The 13,673-nt window shown below is 57.0% G+C and overlaps 1 protein-coding gene across 1 annotated transcript in view; it reads left to right on the forward strand.

Moving 5' to 3' along the window:
• LOC117651838 overlaps positions 1-13,673 on the forward strand; it is a 61,896-nt gene that overhangs the window by 26,824 nt on the left and 21,399 nt on the right. Inside the window, exon 2 of the mRNA XM_034396247.1 lies at positions 6,413-6,605. Within this exon, the coding sequence (XP_034252138.1) occupies positions 6,436-6,605 (170 nt within the window). The 5' untranslated portion in view covers positions 6,413-6,435. The remainder of the gene's footprint in view (positions 1-6,412; positions 6,606-13,673) is intronic.

The following is a 13,673-nucleotide window of genomic DNA, read 5'->3' on the forward strand; positions in this document are numbered from 1 at the left end:
GTCTCCAGTGGCTGAAGTGGCACTCAAGTGGCTGAAGGGACTCCAGTGGCTGAAGTGGCTCTACTGGCTGAAGTGGCTCCAGTGGCTGAAGTGCCTCCAGTGGCTGAAGTGCCTCCAGTGGCTGGAGTGGCTCGTGTCTAAAGGGACTTCAGTGGCTGAACTGGCTGAAGGGGCTGCAGTGCCTCTAGTGACTCCAGTGGCTGAAGTGGCTGAAGTGACTCCAGTGGATCCAGTGGCTGAATTCTTCCCTTCTGGTGCCTGTAGTGGTTCCAGTGGCTAAAGTGCCTCCAAAGGCTAAAGTGCCTCCAGTGCCTCCAGTGCCTCCAGTAACGGCAGTGCGGCTCCAGTGGCCATACGAGGCCGCGGACACCTGTCCGTCCACTCCACTGTGTCCGCAACGCGGCCGCCAAGCGCGCGGCCCTGCCGGCCCTGCCGCCGTGCGGTCGCGGCGCGGGGTCAGTTCCGCGTGTAATCTCCCGGGAATCATCCTTCAAGGCGCGCAAATGCCACGCGTTCCTGCAGGAAAGAAGGACTGGGTAAAGGTTACGCATGGCGGTAACGAAATATGCGGTCCAGTCTGCGACTGTGCGTCTGTCTGTCTGTCTGTCTGTCTGACTGTCTGTCTGTCTGTCTGTCTGACTGTCTGTCTGTCTGTCTGTCTGTATGTCTGTCTGTCTGTCTGTCTGTCTGCGTGAGCGTAAGCGGCGTCAGGGGGGAGGTCTTAGTCCATTTGTGCGTGTGCGTACGTCATCCTGATTGTGTGTGCGTGTGTGTGTGTCTGTGACTTTCCCAGGAGTATTCGTATTCAGTGTTTTCGCTGTTGCCGTGGATGTCAGCACACGGCCGCGGCCGGAGCGGCGGATACTGTTGCGAGTGGAGCGCCGGCCGGAGTGCCCGTATTAACGCACGCACAGTGGGCCAGAAGACTGGTGGAGGCGGCCGAAACTCTAGACGCGTTATTGAGCTCCAGAGTCGCTAAATGTGGCTCGAACCGAACGAGTGACCCCACCAATGGGTTGCTCTCCGAACGAGGAATCCATTGGTGGGGTCACACGTTCGGTTCGAGTCCTGCTTAGCGGCCCTGTAGCTCAAAGCGGGTCAAGAGTTTTGGCCGCCTCCACCGGTCTTCTGGCCCACTGTGGCACGGCTAATATTCCGCTGGCTGTTTCGGTTGTTGCCGTAAGGCCGCGTAAGGCTGTAAGACGATCGGGACGTACACCACACTGTAGGCCCAGGCTGGCTGGGTCAAGGACGCGGCATTCCGTTTATGCTTTTTTCGCAACCGGCTTTTCATTTGGAAGCGTGTGTGAAAATGTTGCAAAATTGAAACTAAACCGCCCACGCTTGGTGTGGGCCGAACGGGGGTGACAATGGCGTGGCCATTTCCTGCCGTCCTGCCTGCCGGGGTGAAGTGAGTTGTCGAGTGGTTGCGTCAGTGTGGCCGAATGGGGGGCGCCGCGATCGGCGCCGTCTCTAAACGTGTGTCCTTATTACTGCCCCCGTAGGTGGCGGCAATGGGAGAGGTACGCCACGCGGCGCCAATGCATTCAATCAATCGCCAGCGACACCATTCGTACCAACACACTGACAAAAAAAAGGCTATTCCAGAGAAGAAAAACATTGACGAGCCCTTGGAGCAGTTAGTGTAAGCCTACCGTAAGAAGGAAAAAAGCCTGGACTTGTAATCCTGCTTTGTCCCTCCCCAAATCGCCCTCCCGCAAAAAAAAAAATCATACTGCTGAAGACTGGCTCTGAAAAAATTATTGGGACAAATTATTTTTTATTTTTATTTTTTTGGTTGCATAAACAAGGTCTCATTTTTCGGCGTGAGCGTAAAAGCGTGAAAAAAGCGGCAGATTAGCAGCACGACATCTCCAGCTTCATAATATCGCACTCTGCCACACACACACACACACACACACACACACACACACACACACACACACAAAAGTGCCGTCGCACCGTGATGACCCCCCACTGTTACGCTGTTCATCAGACGCCCGCTGTGTTAGTGCTAGGCGAGCCGTTTCCGAGTCTGTCTTTGTCCCTGGCCAGGCTCCGGTACAGAGCACACTCACACCTGCATTGACACACACACACACAGACACACACACGCACACACACACACAGACAGAGAGACACACACTCAGACACACACACAGACCGTGGACACAGACACGCACACGCAGCACTTTCCCCGGGGCACTCCTACTATCCACTCACACCGCTGCCGCCGCGCTACCGCCACTACACTGCGGCCTGGCTTCGCCTGGCTTATGGTACTCAGGTGCAATTCGCACCCACCGCCTCCAGGTCTGCATCAAGGTGTGGCGGCAGAAGTGACACGTCTATTAAAAGCGGCGCCTTTCTTTATGAAACAGTATAAACACACTAAATGTTACGTACAATTTTGTACGAGACATCACAGTTGTTTGTGCACACGAACCGAGACGAACTTTTCGCGTACAATTTTGTACGAAAAACTGCACAAATTTCTCCTTTTTGTGCAAACTTTCGTACAAATTTGTACGAAAAGTTCGTTTACACAAAAAAAACTGTGATGTCTCGTACAAAATTTGTTCAAAAACATTTAGTGTGAAGAAAACTTTTTAAAAGTTTTTTTTTTTTTGGTACTGAGGCATATTGGATGGTGGTCAGACTCAAACGGCGAGAGGCGCTAAGGGAAGAGCCGCCTTTGCATCGAGCAACAACAACAACACCGCGGGCGGGTAATAAAATGGTTAAAAAATAATCTTGGCGTTTTATCCATGTCCATTACTATTAACGATGATTGCAGCCGATACCGACGGGGACATTTCCATAGCGCACGCCGCGAACCTGTTTTGCCGCCGAGTGCCCCCTCCCCCCTCCTCTCCTCCAACTCCCTCGCCACTTATTCTCCCACATAAAAAGAGGGACGTCGCACCGCGACCTGAATGAGAGAGAGATAGAGAGAGAGAGAGAGAGAGAGAGAGAGAGAGAGAGAGAGAGAGAGAGAGAGAGAGCGAAAGTGATGAGGGTCCTTGTGTTTGCACCACCGAGACGTTCTTGGCCGGGTACTTTTGATTGGTGATCGAAATGGCCACTCATGAGAGTCTGGAGGTTAGCCCTGCAGGACTCACCCGACCGGGGGCGCTTCTGCAACGACTTCTCAAATCATTTGTCAAAGAATTTGTTATATTTGTCTGCCCAGGCTAAAAAAACCATGGTCGTCATGGTGAATTTCCATGGCCATAGGGCTGTTCCCCATGGTGGAAGTTGCCATCCCCATGGTTTAACCGGCTTCCCCATGGTGGAGGTCGGACCATGGGGAGAACCACCATGGTGCGGCGTTCTAGACCATGGTAAAGGTCTTCCCATGGTGCTGGCCACCATGGTGGCGCTCGCACCATGGGGAATGTCGCCCTCCTCGTGCGTTGAAGTCTCCAGAGTTTATTCAGAAATTATCCGTAACTTTTATATATTTCGAGATAGAGTGACGCCGACAGCACCATCGTGCGTAGCATCGAATTTTGATCGGTGACCGAGGTGCCTGATGCTCGCAAGTTATAAGCTAGACACGTCCTTCATTCCCCATGAGGCAGTGCACCATGGTGCAGCCGCCCCCATGGTGCACGCATCCCCATGGCTCGCATCCCCATGGCTGGCCTCCCCATGGCTGGCCTCCCCATGGTCCTGAACACCATGGGCATTTCTCCATGGGCAAAATCTTGTGACCATGGTGAATCACGGATCACCATGGTCAGCCATCCCCATGGCCCAGCTCATGGTTTTTTTAGCCTGGGTGCAAAATGATAATAATAATTTTTTTTGAGTAAACGAAAGAATCATCGAAAAAACATCGAATGGCCTAGCGATGGCCTCCGCGTGCACATACACCCTCGCCTGTCTGTCAGTCAGACTGTCTGTCGGCGGGACGCGCCCCCCATTGTGGCACGGGGCGTGGCGTGGCGTGGCGTGGCGGGCGGGGCGGGGCGGGGCGGGGCGGGGCGTGGCGTGGCGGGGCGGGGCGGGGCGTGGCGTGGCGGGGCGGGGCGTGGCGTGGCGTGGCGGGGCGGGGCGGGGCGGGCGTGGCGTGGCGTGGCGGGGCGGGGCGGGGCGTGGCGGGGCGGGGCGGGGCGTGGCGTGGCGGGGCGGGGCGTGGCGGGGCGGGGCGGGGCGGGGCGTGGCGTGGCGGGGCGGGGCGGGGCGCCCTCAGCCAATCCGCGGGCGCGCAGCCACGCCCGGGGAAGGCGCGGCGAGGTGCGGCGCATGGCATGCGTTGACGCGCCGCCACCGCTAGCCGTGTATTCTATATGCAGGAGACTTGAATGCAAGGACGCCACCAAAGAGCCCAGCCCAGCCGGCCGGCCGGCACGCTCTGTCTCCGTCGCACACCGTAGGGACGGCCCGCGAGTGCGAGCGAGACGGAGCGACGCGCCGTGTCCTGACGGGCCCGCCTGACCGAGCCTGTCGAACACGCCACGCTGCGCCGCCTCGCTCCATTGCCCGCTAATACACGCATGCACACGCAAACACACACACACACACACACACAAACACACAAACACACACACACACACACACACACACACACACACACAAACATACCCACAGACACTCACACACACACACACACAAACACACACACACAGAGTGACTAATGCACTGTCCTCGAGGGGATGGCGACTTTGCACAACGAGAGCGCAATATTATTACAGTGGCGCATCGGCGCGGCTCGAAGAAAGTGTCTCAGAGACGCGGGCGGACGCCGCCGCGCCGCTCGCTTTTCGAAGACCGGAGCACAGTGGGCCAGAAGACCGGCGCAAGCGTTCAAAACTCGAGACGCGTTTTGAGCTCCAGAGTCGCTGAATGGGACTCGAACTGATCGTGTGACCCCACCAATGGATTGCTCTCCGAACGAGGAATCCACCTGCTCGGTTCGAGTCCCACTTTGGCGACTTCGGAGCTCAAAACGCGTCTAGAATTTTGACCGCCTCCACCGGTCTTCTGGCCCACTGTGCGCCGCCGGTCGCTTTTCGAAGGCCGGAGGACCTTGGTGCGAATCGACAATGCAAATGCGTCGGTGACTTCAATGGGACCGGCGGCTGTGAGAGTGTGTCAGCTCGGCGCGGGATTCCGACCACCACCACGGACTCGACCGCGGAGGCGGGGAGGCGGTCTCAATTTTCCCATCGCGTAAATCGCCGATAATTTATGCCAATTTATGCCCTTTGGCGAATTAATGCGGAGCCGCGCGCCTCCGCCGCAGCGGACTGGGAGTCGTTTTCGTCGCTCTGTCTCTCTCGCACTCACGGGGCATCCCGTACAGGTGCGGGAGAGACAGAGCGACGAAAACGACTCTCAGTGTGCAAGCCTCCGCCCCGCCTGGCTTTGGAGCGTTGTCTGTAGTCGGTGCGCTTTAATCTGTGTCATAACACGGCTCGGGTTCCATTAGCTACCGGTAATTTATCACCAGCGGATCGAAAACTAGCGTCCGATACGTCGGATCGGGTCTCGCGCCGAGGCGGCCGCGGCCCGAGGTCTCGCGTCTTGTCGACTCGCGTCTCGCGGGCAGCGGAGCGCGGGGCGGGCGGAGCGAGGACGGTCCTGGTTCCCGTCAAGGCACACTGTAGGGCACTGCCAAGGCTGTCGAGAGGACGAAACGGAATTTAGTTGTGGCTTAGGCGCCACACCGTGCTGCACCCAAAAAAATTACTTCTTAGATCAAAAAAATTTAACTTTTCTTGTTTTTTTGCAAAAAAAATTCTTGAAAGAAGAAATTTTTTCTTGTGTCAAGATTATTTTTCTTGCAAAAACCAAGAAAATCAAAAATCAAGAAACCGTTTTTCGGGGTGTGAGCACGCGCCGGCGTACTTTAGATATCCCACAGGGTATTATTAATGTCCTACGGACTGTTTCTGATGTCCCACAGATTATTTTTGATGTCAGACTATTCACCACGGGCCCCGGATTATTTTTGATACCCCACTGACGATTTCTAATGTCCCCCCGCTCACTGTCTCACAGAGTATTTACCATGTGCCGCAGACTATTTTTGATATCCCACTATATCTGTCCCCCTGCTCACTGTCCCACAGACTTTCTACAATGTCTGACAGATTATTTTTTTTATTTTTAAGTTTTGTTTGTGTAGTGTTTTTAAGAATGTAAAACCCTCATTTTCACACACTTAATGGCATGTACAGTTTTGTACGAGACGTCACAGTTTTTTGTGCACACGGACTTTTCGTACAATTTTTGTACGAAAAACTGCACATTTTTCGCCATTTTGTGCAAAGTTTCGCACAAATTTGTACGAAAAGTTCGTGTGCACAAAACACTGTGATGTCTCGTCCAAAATTGGTACAAAAACATTTAGTGTGCAGTGTGTCGCGTGTAGTTTTGCTAAGAACTGTCTCCGTTGTTGCAGGCCCATGACCTAGTGCCGGCGCCATGATCCCCCGCGAGGGGCCCCGGGGCCGGGCCGGGCCCCAGAGAGGGCCCCAGAGAGGGCCCCGGGGTGTGGCGCTGCCCCTGACGGCGGCCCTGTGCGCCGCGCTGCTCGGCCTCGCCGCCGCCAACCCGCTCGGCATCAGCCACTGGGACCTCGAGGGAGCCAACGAGTGAGTGTCTGCTTTGCTTCTGCAACGAGAAAGAGGAAACAGGAGGTTTTGAGGCGGTCGGATATCAAAACACTGATGGCCGATGCATGCAACTCCGTATTCGCCTAAAAAAGTCGCATTTCTTGAACCTAGAAAATTGGCTTTGCACCCAGTGAATTTACTTGAACGTTTCAAGTGAAGTTTCCAGTTAATTTTCTTGAATGTTTAAAGTGAACTTTCAAGTGAATTGACTTGAATGTTTCGTGAATTGACTTGAATGTTTCATGTGAATTGACTTGAATTGACTTGAATGTTTCAAGTAAATTGACTTGAATTGACTTGAATGTTTCAAGTGAAGTTGCAAGTGAATTGACTTGAATGTTTCAAGTGAACTTGCTAGCGAATTGACTTGAATGTTTCAAGTGAAGTTGCAAGTGAATTTACTTGAATGTTTCATGTGACACTGCAAGTGAATTCACTTGAATATATCAAGTAAATGCAACTGTTGTAAGCAGTCAATTTTCTTGGTTCAAGAAACGGCTTTTTTTCGAGTTATTCACAGCTTGGGCTCCCCTGGGCAGAGCTCCCCCACGTTACAAATTTCGAGGAGTGTCCCTCCTGGCTGGCTAACTGCTGCTTGGCTCGCGTGAGTTGTATCCCCTTCATTAATTTATCGACAGCGTCGGGAAAGCTGGCTTGAGCAGCAGTAACAGCAGTAGCAGATGATCCATAACTCTCTGCGCAAAGTCGCGCCTAGCCGGCAAAAAAAGGCGCTCGTATTTCACGCGTCGGATCACCTGCAGTTTCGGAAGCTGTCGGCAGCTCCCAGGGCGTGTGTGAGAGTGAGAGAGAGGGAGATAGACTGCCCGCCGTGAACACAGTCAGGGGCCCACCAATAAATAAACAATAAAAAAAACTGAGGCAGACGAAATCGGACCGGCTCACTGCCCACGCCACAGTGCCGGCCGATTTCTATCGGCAGTCGTCCGCCTGTCCGCGAGCTCCACTCATCCATCCAATAAACATTTCAATTACCCGGGCCAAAAGCCACTGCCCTGCCCAAGCCGCCCAGCTGACTGGGCTGCGAGCTCTGACTGGGCTGCGAGCTCTGACTGGGCTGCCAGCTCTGACTGGACTGCCGGCTCTGACTGGGCTGCCAGCTCCGACTGGGCTGCCAGCTCTGACTGGGCTGCCAGCTGTGACAGGGCTACCAGCCTGCCAGCTGTGACTGGGGCTGCCAGCTCTGCCTGGGCTGCCAGCTCTGACTGGGCCGCCAGCTCTGACTGGGCTGCCAGCTGTGACTGGGGCTGCCAGCTCGCTGCCTGGGCTGCCAGCTGTGACTGGAGCTGCCAGCTCCGACTGGCCGCCAAAGAGACTTGTCACTGACAAAGGGCCCTCCACCGCTGATTGCCAGCGCTGTCATAACGCACGCGGCTGAATTGATGTTTAAACGCACCGCCTTCCACGCGCACGCGGCGCGCAAACGAACCGCCGCCTTGCTGCCTGCGCGGTTTGCGCAGCTTGCACTTGTACGTCTCGGTGAACGTCTCTCAGCAGACTGATTCGGAGAGTCGTTTTCGTCGCTCTGTCTCACTCGCACTCATGGAACGTCCCATATAGGTGCGAGAGAGACAGAGCGACGTAAACGACTCTCGGAATCAGTCTGCTGAGCGGGACCGCCGGGCCGCCACCGCGTAATAAGGGCTGCCTTCGAGAGCGCTGCGCCTCGCACGCCACGCCCTGCCTCTCTCGCACGAGGGAGAGAGAGAGAGAGAGAGAGAGAGAGAGAGAGAGAGAGAGAGAGAGGCCCGCAGAGGGGGCGGTTAGAGCCAGGGCCGGGCTGGCCGGCGGGGCCGAGAGGCTCGCTCTTCGGAACAAGTTCACTTTTCACTTTTCAAAGCGGCCGACCGACACCTCGCTGGGAAAGGACATGGTCACGGGCCGAGCGGAGCGCAGCGCGGCGCCCTCGCCGGGTCTTCGTGTTAACACGTGCAGAGTAGGCAATTAACAGCCGAGCCGAGTCGAGGACCGCCCCGCCAAACACACGTGCACCCGTGCGGCCTACCTCCAAGGCGCTCGGGACGGTCTTCCCTTCTTCGTCTGTCGGTCTGTCTGTCTGTCTGTCTGTCTGCCTGTCTGTCCGTTCGTCTGTCTCTCCATCTGTCCATTGGACGCTGCGCGTGTGGTGCAACGTGGACACCAACGCGCCGGGCCTAAATCATGATTTGGAATGCCTAATCGAAAATCTCCTTCATCCGCCGCGCGTCCGCCGCTCGGCCGCGGGCAAGGCGGGCATCGGACCTTGCACAACGCGGGGATGGGTGCGATACATTTGGAAGTCGGCTCAGGAGTGGGAAGCCACAGATGGGCCAACGGACAGGCTCCCGGACAGACAGACAGACAGGCAGACAGACAGACAGACAGACAGACAGACAGAAGGACAGACAGACAGACAGACAAAAGGACAGACAGACAGACGGACAGACAGAAGGACAGACAGACGGACGGACAGACAGACAGATGGACAGACAGAAGGACAGACAGACAGACAGACAGACAGACAGACAGACAGAACGACAGACAGACAGACAGACAGACAGACAGAAAGACTGACAATTCAATTCAATTCAATTCAATTCAATTCGTATTTATTGAGAAAAACTTAAACAAGACACTTACAGATAGAAACATTAACATAGTAATCATAAACTGCCTAAAAATAGAAAAAGACAACCCCTAAGCACGACTGCTTGTCAGGGGTGGACAGGAAGACAGACGGACAGACAGACAGACAGACCGAAGGACAGGCAGACAGATAGACAGACAGACAGACAGACAGACAGATTTGTGTACAGCGAGACAGGCTAGACAGAGTGAACAGAGACGAGAAGACAGATGGACTGAGTCGAGGATGAAGACCCGGGGCTTATCGAACGAGGCCAAGGCGCGGGGACGGCGTCGACCGCGAGGACGACGTCGAGGCCCTCCTGCTGGTGGCGTGGCCCCGCGTGGCGGCCATCCCCGAGCGAAGCGCGCGCAATTTGAACGGTGACAGCAAAAAAAAGTGCACTCCTTGGTGACGTCAGCCGCGACCAGTCACGACGAGACGGGACGCCCCGCGACGCACACAATGCATAAATTGCACGCTCGGGGTCGCGACGTGGGGCAATCCATTTCGGAGTGAGTTTGACTGTGCTCCGCTTTTGCTGCCTGATGCCGTGGCAGCGCGAGCGACCGCAGCGGCCTCAAAAATCACCTGTTCGGTTCTTTCCCCGACGCACCACGCTGCACAGTGGGTCAGAAGACCGGCGCAGGCGGCGAAAACTCTAGACGCGTTTTGAGCTCCAGAGTCGCTAAGCAGGGCTCGAACCGAGCGTGTGACCCCACCAATGGATTCCTCAATCGGAGAGCAATCTATTGGTGGGGTCACACGTTCGGTTCCAGTCTCATTTAGCGACTCTGGAGCTCAAAACGGGGCTAGAACTTTGTCCGCACTCAGCGGTCTTCTAGCCCACTGTGCGCTTGGCACTGTGACGGACTGCCGGTGAACTACAGGCCGGCCGCGCCGCCGCCGTCAAGCTCTGAAGGAAAGTGCTGTAAATTTGTTTTCCGGACAGTATTTCTCCCAGTGCCTCGTCGTTCGTCGCGGTGGCTGCGTCTCTCTCGCACCCCTACGGGGCGCGCCGTGAGTGCGGGAGAGACAGAGCGACACGGTCGCTCCAATCCGGCCCGTATGTTATTCATTAAACGGCCCGCGCTATGCGCCGCGGCGACCGGAACGGGCCGACGGGACCGGACGAGCAAGGTGCAGCCGAGGTGCAGCAGGACTTGGATTTGGACTTGGACGTCCCGTCCGCTACCGCCGAGAGCCAACGAGAACCCAGATAGGACGCCGGCTTGGCAGCAGACTGATTCCGAGAGTCGTTTTCGTCGCTCTCTCTCTCTCTCTCTTCTCTCTCTCTCTCTCTCTCTCTCTCTCTCTCTCTCTCTCTCTCTCTCTCTCGCTCTCTCGCACTCATGGGACGTCCCGCATAGGTGCGAGAGAGACAGAAGGACAAACGACTCTCGGAATCAGTCTGCTGCCAGGCTGGCTTATAGAAGGTACAAGTCGACGGCCCGCTCTGCACCGCAGCCGCCACCGTCACGGCGTCTCGGCCCCCTGCAGAGCCGCACAGTGGGCCAGAAGACCGGTGGATCCGGTCAAAACTCCAGACGCGTTTTGAGCTCCTGAGTCGCTAAACTGGACTCGAACCGAGCGCATGACTCCACCAATGGAGTCCGCTTTCGGGGAGCAATCCATTGGTGGGGTCGCACACGTTCGGTTCGATCGATTCCGATATAGTGACTCTGGAGCTCAAAACGCGTCTAGAGTTTTGGCCGCCTCCACCGGTCTTCTGGCCCACTGCAGAGCCGTGCCGCCGGCGAGGCGGTTCGTCGCTCTCTCTCTCTCTCTCTCTCTCTCTCTCTCCCTCTCTCTCTCTCTCTCTCTCTCTCTCGCTCCCCCACGGAGCACGGAGCGCCCGCGAGAGCGAGAGAGACAGAGCGGCGACGACGCTGTTTCGGCACTGCAAGGCTCGATGTGACAGCGCCGGCCAGGACTGTGCGCGGATTGAAAAGGCATTCGGATTGCGGCGAGAGACGCACTGGCCGCTATCGGCGGTTCGATCTCCGATCTTCGATCCGGGCGTCTCGCTAACAGCCCTCCAGTCCGGGCGAGGCGCGCTGCGACGGCGCGTTCAAGGGCGGCGGTGCCCGGCCGCGGCGGCCCGCGCAAGGTGCCCGCGCACAGTGTGCCAGAAGACCGGCGCAGGCGGCCAAGACACTACACTGAGAAAACAATCGCGGCCAATTCCGCACGTGTGGTGCGGACTGGGACTTTGACCACGTTTGGTGACGCGGCCGAGGTCAGTCTCGTCGCCGCATCACCAAACGCGGAATCCGCCACGTTTGCGCCATGTTAAAGGATAGGGCCTCGATAAGCTTGACCACGTTTGCGCTCCGAATTGCGATGACCGCATCACGAAACGTGGTCAAATCTTAACAAAATTTGACCACACCACCTCGTGCGGAATTGGCCACGTTTGTTTTCTCAGTGTAGACGCGTTTTGAGCTCCAGCGTCGCTAAGCAGGACTCGAACCGAGCGTGTGACCCCACCACTGGATTCCTCGTTCGGAGAGCAATCCATTGGTGGGGTCACACGTTCGGTTCGAGTCCCATTTACCGACTCTGGAGCTCAAAACGCGTCAGGGGTTTTGGCCGCCTGCGTCGGTCTTCTGGCCCACTGTCGATGTGCCGCGGCCCGGGGGGCGGGGTCCTGATGCAACCCGTCACACCAGCCATCATCATCATTGCTCAGCAGCTTAGTCGTTTGGCCCGCCACCGCCAGCGACTGCCCATCTTCACGGCAAAGGTCGAAGGTCCCCGAATGGCCCCACCGCCGCCGCCGCCCGTCCTCCAACAACCTCTGGTACTTGTTCGAGAGGTGCGCGCTTCGGCGGCGCTTCGACGGGCCGCCCTCGCATGACTTGCTCTCTGATTGGTCCATTTGGCCCGCAGGATTCCGGTCCGACCGCCTATCAGCGCTGTGTGCGTGTGTGTGCGAGTGCGTGTAGGTGTGTGTGAGCATGCGTGTGTGTGACGGTAATCACGAATCCCGCGACACAAACGCGATACACCGTGAGAAGCTCCCCCCTCTCCCTGTCTCCCTGTCCGTAGGCAGGCCGCGGTGGTGTGTGTGTGTGTGTGTGTGTGTGTGTGTGTGTGTGTGTGTTGTGTGTGTGTGTGTGTGTGTGTGCGCGCGCGCATGTGTATGAGTGTGTGAGCGTCGTGAACGTCACGTCGAAATGATAGTAGTACGACCACGGTCGGTGCGGCGGCGGTCCGCTCTGCAGACAGATTCCGAGAGTCTGTTTTCGTCGCTCTGTCTCTCTCGCACCTATGCGGGACGCCTCACGAGTGCGAGAGAGACAGAGCGACGAAAACGACTCTCGGAATCTGTCTAGCAGCTGAGCTGCGCGCACTGCAGCGAGCGGACGGAAGCGTTACGTCATTGTTGAACGTTAAACGGCGCCGTCCGTCCGGAGCGGTGGCGGTGGCGGTGGCGGTGGCGGTGGCGGTGGCGGTGGCGGTGGCGGTGGCGGTACTACGGTGGCGTTCTGGTGGTACTTGAGCGAGAAATGGAATGGCCTGGCCGGGATGCATGGAGGGACGCCCTCGCCTCCACGGTGGCCGGGCACGTGACCTTAGCGCGGAGGCGACGCCCCCGCGTAGAACCCCCCCCCCCTCCCCTCCCCCTCCAGCCACCACTTGATGTTGGCCGGCGTGCTTCTAGCCGCCACTTACTTATCTGCGTGCAGCCTTCCGCCCGTATCGTCACTACGAGCTGCAGGCCGACTCCGAGAGTCGCTCTGTCTCTCTCGCACCTGTACGGGACGCCCCGTGAGTGCGAGAGAGACAGAGCGACGAGAAGGACTCGCGGACTCGGCCCGCAGGCGCAGCAGGTGGAGGTGAGGTGAACACACCGCCGCCTATGCCAGACAGCGTTTCGTCGGCGCGCGAAAAAAAAAAAGCGCGAGCAGGGTCTTCTTTTCTCCTGGCTGATCCTGGTGGTGGGTCCTTAGAGTGTAGCTTGCAAGTTCAAGTTCGAAAAAAAAAAACTTTTACGCGGGCCTGCAAAAGTGCAACCTTGACCCTGGTGCTCAGCGGCTCCGCCAAGTAGGCCGTCAGCAGAGCGACCCACGGGAGCGCTTTGTCGGACACCATCTCTCTCTCTGTCTCTGTCTCTCTCTCTCTCTCTCTCTCTCTCTCTCTCTCTCTCTCTCTCTCTCTCTCTCTCTCGCACCCGTATGGACAGCCCCGTGAGTGCGACAGAGACAGAGCGACGAAACCGCTCTGCTGAACGGCTCGCCCGATTCGCGAAGGCTCCACGACAGCAGCGCGGCAGACTGTGAATCTCTCTCTCGCACTCATGGGGCGTCCCTTACAGGTGCGAGAGAGACAGAGCGACGAAAACGACTCTCGAATCGGTCGACGGGAGCGGTGCTTGTCGGACAGACTCACTATTGCCGCCATGCGTTACGCGGCCTGGC

This window comes from Thrips palmi, unplaced genomic scaffold (genome assembly GCF_012932325.1).
Source record: "Thrips palmi isolate BJ-2018 unplaced genomic scaffold, TpBJ-2018v1 HiC_scaffold_6, whole genome shotgun sequence".
NCBI lineage: Eukaryota > Metazoa > Arthropoda > Insecta > Thysanoptera > Thripidae > Thrips > Thrips palmi.